At 38.2% G+C, this 17,648-nt stretch overlaps 1 protein-coding gene across 1 annotated transcript in view; it reads left to right on the top strand.

The window, feature by feature from the left end:
* acbd5a (acyl-CoA binding domain containing 5a) overlaps window positions 1-17,648 on the top strand; it is a 73,394-nt gene that overhangs the window by 19,788 nt on the left and 35,958 nt on the right. Inside the window, exons 5-6 of the mRNA XM_028804359.2 lie at window positions 6,203-6,317; window positions 16,327-16,455. Of these exons, the coding sequence (XP_028660192.1) occupies window positions 6,203-6,317; window positions 16,327-16,455 (244 nt within the window). The remainder of the gene's footprint in view (window positions 1-6,202; window positions 6,318-16,326; window positions 16,456-17,648) is intronic.

Genomic DNA, 17,648 nt, shown 5'->3' with positions numbered 1-17,648 from the left:
CCAAATCGAATGTTCACCCACTTCTTGGAGTCAGCAGTCAGAGTATATAAGTCGGACACACTTCTGTGATTTTCTATCAGTCAACGTTTGGAGTTCAAGAAAGAAGCATAGGTTCTTCCTCATTCTTTGGATTGCCACAAAGCAACCTGCGAGATTGGAGAAAGGTTGAGAAGAGATCGTGAGAGGAAATGACAGTGTCGTGAAAACGAGACTGACTGTGAACGGAGAGAAGCAGAAATGCTCCTCCACCACCACATAATTACTATTCGGACAGTGATTCTGAGTAGGCCGTTCCTATCGAATCAGTGTCCAAGGGTTTTGTTTTGTAATTTTGTTTCCCTTATAAAAAATCATAATGCTGTGCGACGAAGGGCAAAGTTCACGACTGGCAGCCGCGTTTAAACAGGGAGCCCTTCACAGACAACTTTAACACGCGCAACGTAGTTGGGCGCACATGGCTAGTTTTAAGTATTATTTTTAGTTTCAGAAATTATCACAGTGCAAAGTCATTTTTGAATTCTTTTCATTTAAAAGAAACTAGGGGTTGAGGTGTACATGAGCTATATACTTGATTTAAAATGTGTAACTATAGTGTACATTCAGAAAGTATTCAGACCCCTTTACATTTTTTCAGATTTTGTTATATTGAAGCCTTATGCTAATGTGTCTCTATTATAAAAGGAAATCCTGGGACGGGATGAGACTATTTCCAAGAGATTCTTTCAGGTCCCACCCTCCTCTCAACCATATTCAACCACGCACACAGACCTCTCACCTCTCATTTGTGTGAATGTTTTGACAGACACAGTTCCTGCTCTCTTAGCTCTTATAAATGTTTACGTTTTCCTCACTTTATTTTCCCAATAAAAGAAATTATATTATGTCCAAATCTTACTTTAAAATTTCATCACAAAGGGTTATTAACTCATAAGAAATGAGTACACGGGCAATCCTAGTACAGAGAAACGATGAAGTCAAACGAATTAACACGAAAATTGCCGATTGGTTACAAGGCAAATTGGCCAAATGCATATCAATAGACTATGCTGAAACAGTTGGTGGTGATCGTGTGGAACATGAAAACATCAGCTTATAATATCCTGAAGAAAAACTACAGCCGTTAACACTGTCTGGTCTTCAACTGCACAAATTACTGTAGAAAGAAGGATGTATCCAAGAAAGGTAATGAAGTGCATCTTCCACGGATAACATTAGACATCAAAGGAGATCTTAATATGCCATTCGTATTAAAATGTTAACAGTTTCCCATTAGAATAGCTTTTGCAAAGACAATTAACAAATCACAGAGATAAACATTTGAAAAAGTCAGTTTATTTATTAGAGAGAAAGAAACGAAATTCAATCACAGGCAATTATACATTGCGTTGTCATGATGAAAGTTCTAACACAGAATCAAAATTCAATGTGATATTGACGAAAATTTCATTAACAAATTGTTTTTACTGAAGTTTTACAGTAAAAGTGTAAGTTTAAAAAGTATTTACGTGTTAATTTTAAAGCCAAACAGAACAAAATTGTGTAACGCAACGAATAACTCTTAACACAACATGAAACATAATTTACTTTCAAATTATTACGTTTTACTATTTTTTACTATAGTTAACTTATAGTTAAGAGTTAGTTATATTACTCACTGTAATGTAAAATAGTTAGTTCTATTATGCATTTGTAACAATTCCCATGAAAATAACACTCTGTTTACATTGTACATCTGCATCCCGATACGCGAGTGGCAGAACCTCAAAGTGGCTAGCGTATAGTGCCCGCCAGGGGGTTGGCGATTGAAACAAGCAGGGGAAAAGCCCCCTAATCATTTAATTATTTTTTTCCCCTCATCATGCAACACTCAGTACCATAGAATGACAAAGCGAAAAGAAGATTTTAGAATTTTTTGCAAATTAATTAAAAATACTGAAATATCACATTGACTTAATTAATACTCTTTACTCGTTACCTAGCAGAAACACCAATGGAAGCCATTATACCCTGGACTCTTCTTGGGTATGATGTGACAAACTTTGTCCACCTGTATTTGAGGATTTTCTGCCATATTTCTCTGCAGATCCTCTCAAGCTCTGTCAGGTTGGATGGGGATGTCACTGGGAGATCTGTTATTTACAGGTTACTTCAGAGATGTTTGATTGGGTTCAAGACAGGACTCTGGCTGGTGCACTCAAGGAAATTCCCTATATTGTCCCTAAAACATTAATACAGTGGTGTGAAAAACTATTTGCCCCCTTCCTGATTTCTTATTCTTTTGCATGTTTGTCACACAAAATGTTTCTGATCATCAAACACATTTAACCATTAGTCAAATATAACACAAGTAAACACAAAATGCAGTTTGTAAATGGTGGTTTTTATTATTTAGGGAGAAAACAAAATCCAAACCTACATGGCCCTGTGTGAAAAAGTAATTGCCCCCTGAACCTAATAACTGGTTGGGCCACCCTTAGCAGCAATAACTGCAATCAAGCGTTTGCGATAACTTGCAATGAGTCTGTTACAGCGCTCTGGAGGAATTTTGGCCCACTCATCTTTGCAAAATTGTTGTAATTCAGCTTTATTTGAGGGTTTTCTAGCATGAACCGCCTTTTTAAGGTCATGCCATAGCATCTCAATTGGATTCAGGTCAGGACTTTGACTAGGCCACTCCAAAGTCTTCATTTTGTTTTTCTTCAGCCATTCAGAGGTGGATTTGCTGGTGTGTTTTGGGTCATTGTCCTGTTGCAGCACCCAAGATCGCTTCAGCTTGAGTTGACGAACAGATGGCTGGACATTCTCCTTCAGGATTTTTTGGTAGACAGTAGAATTCATGGTTCCATCTATCACAGCAAGCCTTCCAGGTCCTGAAGCAGCAAAACAACCCCAGACCATCACACTACCACCACCATATTTTACTGTTGGTATGATGTTCTTTTTCTGAAATGCTGTGTTCCTTTTACGCCAGATGTAACGGGACATTTGCCTTCCAAAAAGTTCAACTTTTGACTCATCAGTCCACAAGGTATTTTCCCAAAAGTCTTGGCAATCATTGAGATGTTTCTTAGCAAAATTGAGACGAGCCCTAATGTTCTTTTTGCTTAACAGTGGTTTGCGTCTTGGAAATCTGCCATGCAGGCCGTTTTTGCCCAGTCTCTTTCTTATGGTGGAGTCGTGAACACTGACCTTAATTGAGGCAAGTGAGGCCTGCAGTTCTTTAGACGTTGTCCTGGGTCTTTTGTGACCTCTCGGATGAGTCGTCTCTGCGCTCTTGGGGTAATTTTGGTCGGCCGGCCACTCCTGGGAAGGTTCACCACTGTTCCATGTTTTTGCCATTTGTGGATAATGGCTCTCACTGTGGTTCGCTGGAGTCCCAAAGCTTTAGAAATGGCTTTATAACCTTTACCAGACTGATAGATCTCAATTACTTCTGTTCTCATTTGTTCCTGAATTTCTTTGGATCTTGGCATGATGTCTAGCTTTTGAGGTGCTTTTGGTCTACTTCTCTGTGTCAGGCAGCTCCTATTTAAGTGATTTCTTGATTGAAACAGGTGTGGCAGAAATCAGGCCTGGGGGTGGCTACGGAAATTGAACTCAGGTGTGATACACCACAGTTAGGTTATTTTTGATCAAGGGGGCAATTATTTTTTCACACAGAGCCATGTAGGTTTGGATTTTTTTTCTCCCTAAATAATAAAAACCATCATTTAAAAACTGCATTTTGTGTTTACTTGTGTTATATTTGACTAATGGTTAAATTTGTTTGATGATCAGAAACATTTTGTGTGACAAACATGCAAAAGAATAAGAAATCAGGAAGGGGGCAAATAGTTTTTCACACCACTGTATGTTGCCTTTGCTTTGTAGTTAGGGTGGTTGTCCTGTTGGAATTTAAACTTTCAGCCCAGTTTGGTTTGCAGAGCACTCTGGAGTAGGTTTTCATTAGGGATGTCTCGGTACATTGCTGTGTTCAGCATTCTCTTGACCCTGACAAGTCTCCAAGTCTTAAACCCCACAGAATGATGCTGCCACAGCCATGTTTTATTCTTAAGAGGATATTGCATGGGTGATGGGCAGTGCCAAGCTGTTCAATCTTAGTTTCAACAGACCAGATAATCTTGTTTCTTACTGTCTGAGAGTCTTTTACGTGCCTTTTGCAAACTCCAGGCAGGTTTTCATGTTTTTTATTCATTTATTCATCAGGCCATTCTTTCACAAAGCCCAGAATGGTGGGGTGGCACAGTCATAGTTATCCATCTGAGACATATTTCCTATCTCCACACAGGTTCCCTAGAACTCAGCCAGAGTAACCATTGGGTTCTTGGTCATCTCTCTTATCAAGGCATGTCTCCCTCGATAGCTCAGTTTAGTCAGGTGGCCAGCTTTAGGAAGAGTCATGGTTGTTCTTCCATTTAAGACTTATTGAGGCCACTGTGGTCTTAAGACATCTCAAACCTGCAGAGATGTTTTGTAGTCTTCTGCAGGTCTGTGTCTCAACATGATCAGTTTCTAAGCTCTGCAGGCAATTCCTTTAACCTCATAGCTTGGCATTTGTTCAACTGCAGGGCTTTCTATACACAGATGTATCCCTTTCCTAATTATATCCAGACAAATGAATTTAACACAGGTGGACTCTAAATAAGCTGTAGAAACATCTTAATGACGATCAGTAGAATGTGATAATGCCACTTTGTCAGACTTCAACTGCCATTACAGAGTGTCTAAATTATTTTGTCAATGGGATATTTCAGTTTTTTATTTTTAATACCTTCATTTAATACCTCAATTTTTATTTTTAATATTCATAATACCTTGTTTTTGCTTTGTCATTCTGGGAATGTGAAAAAAGTGAAAGGGGTCTGAATACAGACTGGTAGGTTAAATCACAATTTTGGGGTTAAGAACAGTAGCTGTCTAATAAGAATGCACTGAGTTAATGGCTGTACAGTTTAGAATTGCACAATATATCAGTACATGTTAAAAAAAAAAAAAAAAGATAAATAAAATGAATTATAAATGCTACAGCAAGTGTAACATCAAAGCAAAACAGTGTTTGCATACTGTATGGTGTGTGTGTGTGTATATAATATATATGTATGTATGTATATATATATAATATATATATATATATATATATATAATGTATATGTATGTGTGTGTGTGTGTGTATATATATATATATATATATATATATATATATATATATATATATATATATATATATATATATATATGTATATATATATATATATGTATATATATGTATGTATGTATATAGTGTGTACATACACACACACACTTTCAAATTTACATTACCAAAAAACCTGAAATTGTCATGTTGATGAGTTCCAGTCATTTGCCAAATACTCCTGTCAATTATGTGTGAGTGAGTAAAGATCTCTTTATACATTTTATCAGCCTTTAATGTATCTCGAGGAAGTCTTTTGTAGTGTTAGATTCACTCTATTTAAGCAGGCAGATTTCTGTTTCAGTCCCTCCTTTTTGACTCTCCTATCCATTCCACAAAAGGTTAGCAATTCCAGGAATTTGTTGGGATTTGCTTGCTTACACATGTCACAGTAATGTTGCAGGTTTATAGAAATGACACGGTTCTATATGAGGGAGCAAGAATCCTGAAAGATTACATGCATATAGTATAAAATATTCATCAATTTCTTGTCTGGTTTCAGGTAACAAACCAGAGTTCAAGAATAGAGCTATCAGACTTCTTAGTAATGCTGTGCTGTCACAGTACCATCTTGAAAGATTTATTGCCATTTTTACTTTTTTAACAGTACAAGTGCAGTTTTCAGTTTAATATTATATGCTATTTATTTTGAAGGGGAGGATTACATAATTTTCTGTGGCAAAACACTATTTATTTATGGGAGAAGGTAGTGTTTGGCAGTTGGAAAAAAGTAAACCAAATTTTGTAGACTTGTACAATCATATGACTCATTAATAACCACGTTAACAGTCCCTGGCAGGACACATAGTATAACAGCAAGATTACTGATTTGGACAAACGTTAGATTGATATTTTTCAAAGTGCAGCTTGTTCTCTATATTTTATTAGGCTGGTAAATACTCCTAGTATATTTATTTCAGGTTGAAATTAAAATGGAATGCTGTATTATTTTGATTTAATTGGGTTATGGGATGTACGATAATGATATACTGACATATTTGTCAATAACAGATTATTGAAACAATGCCAATGACAGAGAAAGTGGAAGAGCTACTTCAAGTAATTGGACCATTTTATGAAATTGTAGAAGACAAGAAGAGTAGTGGAACATCAGACCTGACTGTAGGTAAGCAAAACAGCACATAAAAACCTGGAAATTACCCTTCACAAATAATATTCATAAGTTTCTGACTGCATTTTTTTCTATATTTGTTAATGCTTACCTTGGAAAGGTCGATTGGAAAAAGTTGCCAGGTCATTGGAAGGCAAGTGAATGTGTCTTGTAATTTGTAGTTTTCTTAGTTCAGCAACTGAACAGAAAACAACATGATCACACATAAACCAACATTTTTTTTAACAAAGGCAATTCTGTCTCCCTTTTCATTTTCTTCAATTCCCACTTTTCTTTACCTGTCATTAGCTAAGTTTCCATCCAGTTTTTTGCGACGTTTTGTTATCGACAAACAGAATATACGTAAAAAAAATGTGCGAAATTTGCTGTCTCCAGCCTGTTTCCATCAAACTGGCTTTTTATCGATAAAATGGTGTGCGTGATGACATCAAATCCCCCCCCCCCCCCCCCCCCAAAACGAACTGTCGCATAACTTTTGTTGTATCGCGAAAAAAATCTGCCCTTGAGCCGTTTCCATACATAATTTTGTGTATGTCGCAAATTATCTACCTTTTGTTTTCCACGTTACACCCCCTCCACTAAACAAAGAAACAAAGAAATGGAGAGATTATTCAGACAGTTTTTTGAAATTTGCCAGCTTACTGTTATTTCAGTTTCACAAATAATTGGAATTGTACATAATATCCGAACACGACAGCAGAATGAAGCAGTTGCTTGTCTGATAGCCCTAGAGCTCGAAGAAAGTACCCAAGTGCGATGAAACCCACGGGTATGGGAGAGACGACGGAATAAGACCTTCTGGGAGGAGGTGGTGGAGAGACACTTAACAGAAAATCTCTGGCTGCAACATTTTATAATGACACGGCCGACGTTTGAGATGTTGTGTGGATTCATCAGTCCTGATGTTGCGCCCATCACAGGTTGCCACCGACCACCGGTTCCAACCCAAAAGCGGATTGCCATCGCCCTTTACAAGCTGGCAACCTGCGCCGAGTATAGAGTAGTTGGAGAAACTTTCGGGGTTAGTAAAACTACCGTCCATCGATGTGTATATGCTGTGTGCACCGCTATTAAAGAAAAATTAATGCGGCGTTATATCAGACATCTGACTGTAGCGGAGGCCAATGAAATTGCATACCGCAATTCCTTGGTGCATCTTGTGCCACAGATTTACGGTGCGCTGGATGGCACGCATGTGCCTATTCTTCCCCCGACGGAAGGCTACCGCGATTACATTAATCGCAAAGGGTGGCCATCTATTGTTCTCCAGGCCCTTGTTGATGACAGGTGCATGATACGAGACATTTGCGTTGGCACTCCTGGAAGTGCCCATGATGCAGCTGTGTTTGCAGCATCGGATCTGTACAGGTGAGCCTACCTTTCAACATCCCTTCTCAGTGCGATAACAACTGAATTAGTTCTGTAACCTGCTTCCCTTAAGGTTTTTAATTAAAACTGAAATTTGAATTAATACAAAATAACGACGTTTAATCAAAAAAAAACTCTCTTCATCAGACCATGCGAACCGCTCCGTATTCTCGTTTTGATTGCACGTGATGAAAATGTGACACATTTATTTGCGTTAAAGCCCTTTTTTCCGACAAAAAGTGTTTCCAACGTAGTTTTTTGCGACATCTGAAGTATCGATATGGAATTTATGCGCTAAAGTTAAACAGAAAAATATTATGTCGACATTTACAACATTTTATCGATAATTAGCATTTCCATCAGCCATATCGGTAAAAAAATTTGAAGCGCTAAATATTTTTTCGCAAAAACTCCTTGGATGGAAACCTGGCTATATTCTCAATAGGCGATTGCAGCAGAACTGTTGAAAATTTCAAGGATATGTGGGCCTTTTGTTTTGTCTAAGAGAATGTTTTCAAATTTCTCCTTGGCAATACTACCGATCTGAATAATATACTGCTGTTCAACCATCATAAGAATTTACAAACATTGACAAAAACTGACAGATATGTTACCATCAAAACACACTTCTATTTTAAAGAATGGAAAGCAGGCTATGAAGACATATGTATGCATGCATGGATGGAAAGTGCTTACACCAAAAGAGCTTGTAGATGGACACACAGTTGAGAGTATTTTTGTTATCATTTTGTACTAATTAGGAGATTTGTAATGTGGTATGAATCGATTCACGCTGCAAAAGCCAACAATGGCCTGAATTAACAGTGAGAAAATGCAATTCTCCGATTATACTGTATAGCACACACGCAGTCAGTTTAGTGTTCGAGCAGTTAAAGCACCTTTTAGTAGGTTTAAAGTGGCAGTGAATCATTTTGGACAAGCGCTGACAAGAGCCCCTTGAAGGACAAAGAGTGATTGCATAGATTAAAAACCTGATTAATGACTGTGTTATCTAATGAGATGTCACATAAAACCCCTTCAAAGATATCTCTTAGCAGGTTTAAACTGGATGTAAAAAGTGCCCTCTCATCTTTAGGTAATTCAAGCTTATTGTCATGTGTCATGAAGCAGGTCAAAGACATATTCAAATACATAGTATAACATTCTAAAACCCACTTCATTTAATTTAAGGAGTCAGGGAGCCCAAAGCCTATTCTGATAATACCAGATCTGATGAATTTATTCTTACAAAGTATCCATTAGCAAACCATAAGATACACACATTTACAGATCCATTCAAAATACCTTGCCACAAAGCACACAAAATACTGAATACAAAATACTATGCACATACGTAGAAATATACGTACTCTGTTGACGTTTTATGAAATTAGGTTTTTAATGCAACCCAATATTTATAATTGAAGAATAAGAATATATTAAGCCATGACCAAATGACATTAAAAAAGAGAGAACTAAATTTCAGTTTATGCGGAACTCTCCTGCTAATACACAGCGGAGGGGCGCTGGCGCACGCATGCTGTGGCCGCTCCTCCCTGTTAACACTTTTTGTAAAAATCGCCTTAATCCTGAACTTTTTTACGCTTGTTTTATTTTCTCTATTGTACGTATAGTTTGTGGATGCAGTTGACTCGAATTGTATGGATTTGGATTAATTTTTACGGACTTTATGGACTTTACCTTGACTGGGAACAACTGAATTTGTGGATCACGGGACGAGACCTACGAACATTTCTTTGTACCTTGGCGATCTAGGAGTCTGGGATGAGCTGTCTTCTTGATTATAGTTGCTATGCTGGTCTGCTCTCGATTCATTTTATTGTGCTTTATGACTAATAACTGATGTGATGTTCACACCCACCTGGATTGTGGCTCTGGGGTGATCATGCCTGTAATACCCAGTGTTACTTGTTTGTGACTGTATGTTGGAACCTCCAAATCCTGCTACCTCCTCCTGCTATGCTTTCTGCTGCATTGCTATCACCGTTCATCTGCGCCATGGCACCCTGCCCGTCTCACCGGCTCTGCTGTGCTGCTTCTCCACTGCTATCAGATAAGTATTGCTCAGTATCATGCTAGTATACTCTTGTGACAAACTCCTTCATATTAAACAGTTTGTCCAGAGCAAATGGTCTGACTGGAATATTCTAAAAGACACCGGTACTTTGCCGCGCCCGAAATATGTACATCGTGGGTCAGGTCACTGCCACCGCCAGGCTACGAATGAAAAGATCACCGACCGCATTTGCTTAGGAATACGCCATCCTACTCATGGCCCTGGAAACAGAAGTGTCAGTGAGCCAAATTTACAGTATGTGAAAATAAACTCCGGTCATGGCTCTGTGCAAAAAGAAGTCTCATCAACTAATACTGCATTGTTTAATTCGAGATCTCTTAATGGCAAAGCATTGGTGTTGTCAGAATTCATCATTGACACCAAACTTGATATGCTGTGCTTAACAGAGACTTGGCAAAAACCAAATGAATTTACATGTCTCACGGAGGCGACACCACCTGGTCACACTTTCCTCAAAGAGCCTTGTAGCTCAAGACAAGGCGGAGGACTTGCAGTAATTGTCAGAGTGGAGCTAAACATTAAAAGAATCCCAATTGATTGTCCATTGTCTTTTGAGTGTCTGGCTCTTAAACTAATAATGGAATCAGGTCCTGTCTTACTTATTGTTCTTTATCGTCCTCCAAAATACAATGCATCCTTCTTATCTGATCTGACTGAACTATTAACCCACTTAAGTTCACTTTCCCAGAGAGTCATTCTTCTTGGTGATTTCAACATCCATATTGACATCCCCACATCTGAACTGAGAAATGAATTCCTATCCTTACTGGACTGTTTTGACTTGACACAATATGTTGATTTTCCCACCCACTCTGATGGTCATATATTGGATCTGATCTGTACATCATGATTATCTGTTGCCAACACTTATAGCAGTGATTTGGGACTCTCTGACCATAAAGCAGTATTTTTCACGTCTCATTACCTCTCCTTCCTCTTATTTGTAAATGACAAATTTCTTACAGAAACCTTAAAAATATCTGTCCCTCTACCCTTTCTGGATCCATTTCTGATTTTTTTCTGTCTTCACCTATTCCATCAACACTTGATAGTCTTGTCGATCACTATAACTCAGCATTAGATAAAACAGCTCCTTTAAAACATCAGGAGGTTTCCTTTAAGCGTTCATCTCCTTGGTATAATTCAGAATTGCGATCTATGAGAGCAGCTGGCCGATGCCTTGAGAGGATGTCACATAATTCTGCCCTCACAGTGCACATCCAGGCTTTCTCTGACCACCAAAGAGCTTACAGAGAAGCACTAACTGCTGCCAAGAACACCCATTATGGCAGAATAATAGAAAGTGGCCATGAGAACCCAAGGGTTTTGTTCTCTGTAGTTAATAAACTACTCAAACCCGCATCTGGCCCAACTACCTCTTCTGCTGAAGTCTGTAAGAATTCCTCCACTTTTTCCGTAACAAAAGTAAAGATCTAAATAATTTAACTAACATAAATACATTATCTGTTAATATCTCTCCCTCTTTTCCCACTCCCTCCAGCTCCTTCTCTAAGTTCTCACCAGTCACCTCTGCTTTTGATAATGACCTGCTTTGTAAGATGAGGCCGACTACTTGTGTACTGGACCCCATCCCCACCACACTTCTTAAATGCTGCCTTCATGTCGTAATCCCGACTATTACAACAATAATAAACTCATCCCTTGACACTGGCTTTGTGCCGCTCACTTTTAAAATCGATTCTGTAACCCCCATGTTAAAAAAGTCTGGTCTTGATGCTGACAATCTTAACAATTTTTGGCCTATTTCCCACTTACTTTTTCTGTCAAAAGTTTTTGAGCGTGTTGTAGCTTTCCAATTCACTTCTAATAATTTGATGGAACCCTTTCAGTCTGGTTTCAGGGTGCAGCACAGCTGTGAAACTGCTCTGCTACAGGTTACCAATGATTTGCTTATGGCAACAGACTCTGGACAAACCAGCATATTAATTCTGTAAGACCTCCGTGCAGCATTTGACACTCAGGTCAGACATGACAGTCTACTGTCCAGAATGGAGAACATGCTGGGTATCTCTGGCACTGCCCTCCAGTGGTTCACGTCCTATCTGACTGATAGGCATGAGTTTGTTAGTCTTGGCAACAGCAGATCTAGCTCAGCGCCAGTCACACAAGGAGTTCCTCAGGGCTCTGTCCTCGGTCCTTGGCCCTCTTCTTTTCTGTATTTATATGCTTCCCCTTGGCCATATTATTCATAGCTATGGACTGGGTTATCATTTTTATGCAGACGATACTCAACTCTACTTCAATGTTAAAAGTGGAACTTCATCAGAGCTTTCTCAGCTCACAACCTGCCTCAGTGAAATTAAAACCTGGATGGAGCAGAACTCTTTAAAATTAAATTGCAACAAAACTGAACTCCTGCAAATTGGGACTAAAGTGCAATTTAATAAAATGAGTTCCTTCCCAGTCTGTCTTGGCGGTGATCTCATCAGACCTGCCTCTACTGCAAAGAATCTTGGTGTCATTTTTGATTCCTCCCTCTCTTATTCTGCCCACATAAATCACATTAAGAAACTTTCTTAATTTTACCTCAGTAACATATCCCGTGTTCGCTCCTTCCTCTCCTTCTCTAACGCTGAGAAACTTGTCTCTGCTTTTATCACATCCCGCATTGATTATTGTAATTCCCTACTGGCAGGTGCCCCTTCTAATCTTATATCACAGCTCCAGCTTATTCAAAACTCAGCTGCAAGAGTCCTTACTCGAACCAGCAGCAGCGAGCACATCACACCCATCCTGCTCCGTCTTCACGGGCTCCCTGTGTCTTACAGAATCGAATATAAAATCCTACTAATAACCTACAAAGCTTTAAACGACCTTTCGCCAAACTACATCAGTGACCTTCTCCATCACTATGTGTCTGTCCGCCCACTAAGGTCCTCTGATTCTGCCAATCTTGTTGTGTCCCACACTAATCTACACTCCATGGGTGACAGAGCCTTCAGCTGTATAGCGCCCAGACTCTGGAATGACCTACCGAAATTAATCAGGTCAGCTGACTCCATGAATTCTTTTAAAAAACAACTCAAAACTCATCTGTTCAGGAAGGCTTTTAGCTCTACTTGACTTTATTACCCTTCTCTCAGTTTACCTCTCTGTCAAGATGCTCATGTAACCTGTGTGTGTGCGCTAGACCATCAATTATGTTGTCTGTTAGGCTTTTTCTCTGAATTTACTACCTTACTCTTCTTTATTTATTTATCTGGTTTAGTACAATGCTATATACTGTATACCCTGCCGTTCTTTCTTAAACTCTGTGAAGTGCCTTCAGCATGGGAAAGAGCTATATAAATAAAATGTATTATTATTATTATTGTTAGTCATCCAGGCCCTTCCTAGGAAATCCAGCAATGCACTACTGTTCAGGTGAAATATTGTAATGGAGGGGTCGCCAGCTCCGGTCCTGGAGGACCACCGTGGCTGCAGGTTTTCATTCTTAACCCTTTTCTTAATGAGTGACTTCTTTTGAACTAATTTTAATTGACTTGCTCTTGAAAACTCACACCCGTTAACTGTTTCTTTTTCCTTAATTAGCAGCCAAACAATAATGAGATACAAAATCAGCCAAAACAACTGGTGTCCATCATACAATATCTGAAAATAAAGAAAAATGAAGGTCTCCGGGATGCTGATCTGCTCAGGTCCACAAAACATTTTAAAAGAAAAGAGAAAATCAACAATTACAGAAATGTCTGCTAATGCACAATTCGAGCAGAAACAAGCCACAGAATTAAACAACGGGTTTAATTAATGACAAGACTCTGTGCCTAATTAAGCAGCTGGTTGGAGTGAAATGGATTAGAGTTTGAAGCCCTGACTTAGTTGGTGTTCCGTTGGCTCACTCACTTCACGTTTCATTTCTGTTTGGATGCCATTTAAGGAAAGAAATGAAGCAACTCAGAAGAATGATAAAGAAATTCAGGGGAACAAATCTTAGAAAAGCAAGTCAATTAAAATGAATTCAGAAGAAGTTCATTAGAAGCACAAACAGGGCACTCGTTAAAAAGGGTTACAATGAAAACCTGCAGCCACAGTGGTCCTCAAGGACTGGAGTTGGCGACCCCTGACTCTCTAATGGCTTTCATTGATGATAAAATGATTAAATTCCATTCATTCATACAAACTAACAAGGTGTGCCTAAAAGAGAGAGCTGCTAAAATGATGGAGAATTTTGGAAAATTCTGAAAAGAGTATCAAAAATGTGTTGAACAAAGCGATTCGTGCTTTTATTATTTCACGCATTTCAGTGATAAACAACAAAAGCAGTTGGGTGTCAGGGATTTGGAGGAGATTAAAAAATATGGAAAAAAGGGACCATCTGAAGAAGGAAAGTGAAAGAAAAGCATTGGCCACTCCAAGTAATCAGTATATTGAATCATATCACAACACAACCAAAGGAGAGGAAAGGTGAGAGAATGTCCAAAAAAAAAAAACTGCAGCAGCATTTAATTACTAAAAGTCTTTTCGTGGCAATCCTCTCCTTTCGAAGAAACATACAAGAGCTACTCTGGTCAGATCTGATCAGATCTTTAGTGTTCTCTGAGTTGAAAGCCCTTTATTGATCCATGTTGATGGATAAGAAAGAGATTTTAATTGTTCTCAGCAAGGATGTACATTTATTTATTTATTAATTCTTCAGGGGTTCCAATAATTGTGCCCCATACTGTAAATTCTTGAGAGTATACTGTATGCTCAGAGTAAAATGAAAGTTCTTGTAGGAGTGATTTGTATTAGATAAATGGTAAGCAATTTCTCCAAATGTTTTGAAGAATGTTTAAATCCTTATATATATTGTTTATTTTATATAGTTGTTTTTGCCCATTTTATTTAGGGGTGTGAATAGTTGACTGTAGCTAGTAAATATTGCTTTTTTTAATACTTGTTTAGCTATACTTGAATACTTATAATTTGAAATATTAATGTCTTAGATATTAGTTCACATATTAGCTTTAATGACCTGGTATTTAAAATGAGGGTCAAGAACTAATACCATTTTTTATTACAAACGTTTCATGTTTTTCCTGGCACCCTCTATCCAGCAGGAGGCGTTGGCTCCATTGTTGGAATGAGTTCTTTTGTAATTGTGGCGTGTTACATAACCCAAATCTATATAGATATGATATTAAAAGGTGATACCCCTGACCCCCACTTAGTGATACAACGGTAAGAAATCACATAGGAGAAATAACTTTCTTAAATAATGGCTTACGCTGCATAACAGACGAAGGAAGCCAATGGCAAAAAACCCAGTTCGGGAGTGGGGGCCCAATGTGTAGAGTCTGCCATTTTTGCCGTTTGCAGTGGAAGGATTTTCGGGATCAGATGATGTTCTCTCCCATCCTAAAGGTGTGCCGGGCAATGTTCCAAGGCTTTATACTCTTTCTTCACGTGCAGGCCTCCACTTAGGTGAATCATGCAATTCCCAACAAGGCAACAGAGGATACAGTTTCATGCTGAGTTTGACACACAGCAATAGTATACAGTGGTCATCAGTCTGACTGCACGTTTCCCCAGCTGTCTTTTTTATCTGTCTTGTCTTATGCTTTGCCTAGCAGTTCTAAATGATGAGCCCCTGTGCTAAATCTGGCTCTGTGTCAGCTGTACATGTGAGTAGAAAGAAAAGTAGATTTATAAAATATGATTACACTCTGGATGTTGTGAACATTGGGTTATGATAGGGTTGGTGGTTTTTTTTTTACATTTTTAAACCTCTTGCGTTTTTACCTTCTGCTTATAAACCAAAATTATAGAAATATTGATATCTAGAATAATACTGCACTGAGAAAACCCATAAAGTATTTGCTTTGTATCAAAAAACTAAGTGCAAAAACACCTCTTTCTGTATATTATTGTTCTGACAGCCAACACAACTATTACTCTGAATTTGTTTAACTGATTGATGTGCGTATCAGTGGGTCCTTATTGTTGCACTGACTAATAGTTTTTTTCTTTTTGCTGACAATAAAAAGGTTGTGAAGCTGAAAGATGATAATTCTCAGCCCCTGTCTTTCAGCATGAGTTCCCCACAGAGTTGTATATTATCACCAGTCTTTTATTTGTTGTATACATATTTTCATTTGCAGCTTCTGTAAGACTGGTCTGCACGGAGAAATGGCGTAAAAGAGCTGGTGAAATGGCAAAGCCAAAATAAACTAAGATTGAAAGCTAAGTAAACAAAAGAATTGATATTGGACTTTAGTTACAAGGCAAAATGTCATCAATCAAAAGCCATGTTGTAGACGTAGAGTAACATAGGAGGTCAGTACATTTTAAAACATCTCAAATGGGGTTTGCTGACTATTAGCAGGTATTATAAAGCCCTGAAAACATCTGATTGTGTGCATTTTGAAGAATGAAAAAAAAAAACTGATGTGATCAAATCTTTTTTAAAGAGTTGTATATTGGCCATCAGATTTTATTTAGAACACTAAGTGAAATCATGATAGAGAGTTTGTTGCCCAAATGCTGCCTTTCTCAATTACAATTAATACTATAAGTCTGTTTAATTTTATTCTTTAGGCCTTGACACCATACTGAGCATAAACCCGAACTGTATGAAATTAAATGGCAAAAAAGAGAGCAGTGACAGTGGAGCAGAGTCCGACAAGGATGGTGAGGATGACATGGATGAGGAGGATGATAAGAAAGGTAAATGCAAAGAAAAGGATTCATTCAAATCTGAAAGTATTAATAAATATAAGTGTACAGTAAATACCCTTATAGCAATTAACTAGTGATTGCTGAGAAAGCAGAAGAAAGTACAGTGTCATTTGAGAGAGGCATTGTGATCCTGCCGTTTAAACTTGCATCATCTTAGCTAAATTTCCCTTGTGTGTTAACTGATATGTCCGTGTTAAAGGGTTCTGCTGCACTTCATAGCTTCTTTGAAAGAAGATTTAACGATATTACTAAATGTCATTTGCAGTATTCTAATAGATTATGAAAGCTTGGGGCCTGGCACACTGCTGTGTACTAGTCTAAAGGTATTAAAAGAGCACCCTTTTATCCGTTTCCCCTCTGTTTCTTAATGAATTTGTGATTTTTTTTTTCTTGCTTCTAATCTGCAGCGGTTTATATTCGTTAATTACAATAGGAGTATTGTGCTCATTTAAACCTGCTACTTGTGTTTGTGTAGGATGTAGAGGCACTGATAGAGGTGGGTTTTTGCCTCTTTCATGTTGTTTTTTTTTTGTTTTTTTTTGTTTTTTGTATTTTTAAACAGCCAGAAAATGACAAACCTAAATCAAAGGTCACAGCAGAGTATATTGAAAATCAATGGTTTAAATTTACGGATTAAAATTAGGGAATACTTCATTTTTTGTGGTGAGAAAAGGCTAGTTATTGGATGGACAGGATTAGAAATGAGGACATTAGAGGGTCAGCTCAAGTTGGACGGTTGGGAGACAGTCAGAGAGGCGAGATGGCGTTGGTTTGGACACGTGCAGAGGAGAGATGAGGGGTATATTGGGAGAAGGGTGCTAAGGATAGAGCTGCTAGGTAAGAGGAGAAGAGGAAGGCCTAAGAGAAGGTTTATGTATGTGGTGAGAGAGGACATGCAGGTGATGGGTGTAACAGAACAAGATGTAGAGAACAGAAAGGTATGGAAAAAGATGATCCGCTGTGGCAACTCCTAACAGGAGCAGCCGAAAGAAGAAGAAGAAGTAATTTATATGAATGGCAGCACACCTTCGTCTGATAGAATGTGTGATAATGCATTTAAAGGTTATGGCAATAAGAAGCCCTCTCTAAGTATGCTGTCAGTGATGAAACAATTGCTTCATTGATGTAATGTACAGTACTGTGCAAAAGTTGTAAACAAAGAATGCTTTCAGAAATATAAA

This window comes from Erpetoichthys calabaricus, chromosome 6, assembly GCF_900747795.2.
Source record: "Erpetoichthys calabaricus chromosome 6, fErpCal1.3, whole genome shotgun sequence".
Classification (NCBI taxonomy): domain Eukaryota; kingdom Metazoa; phylum Chordata; class Cladistia; order Polypteriformes; family Polypteridae; genus Erpetoichthys; species Erpetoichthys calabaricus.
This window is presented reverse-complemented; position numbering and strand designations above follow the sequence as displayed.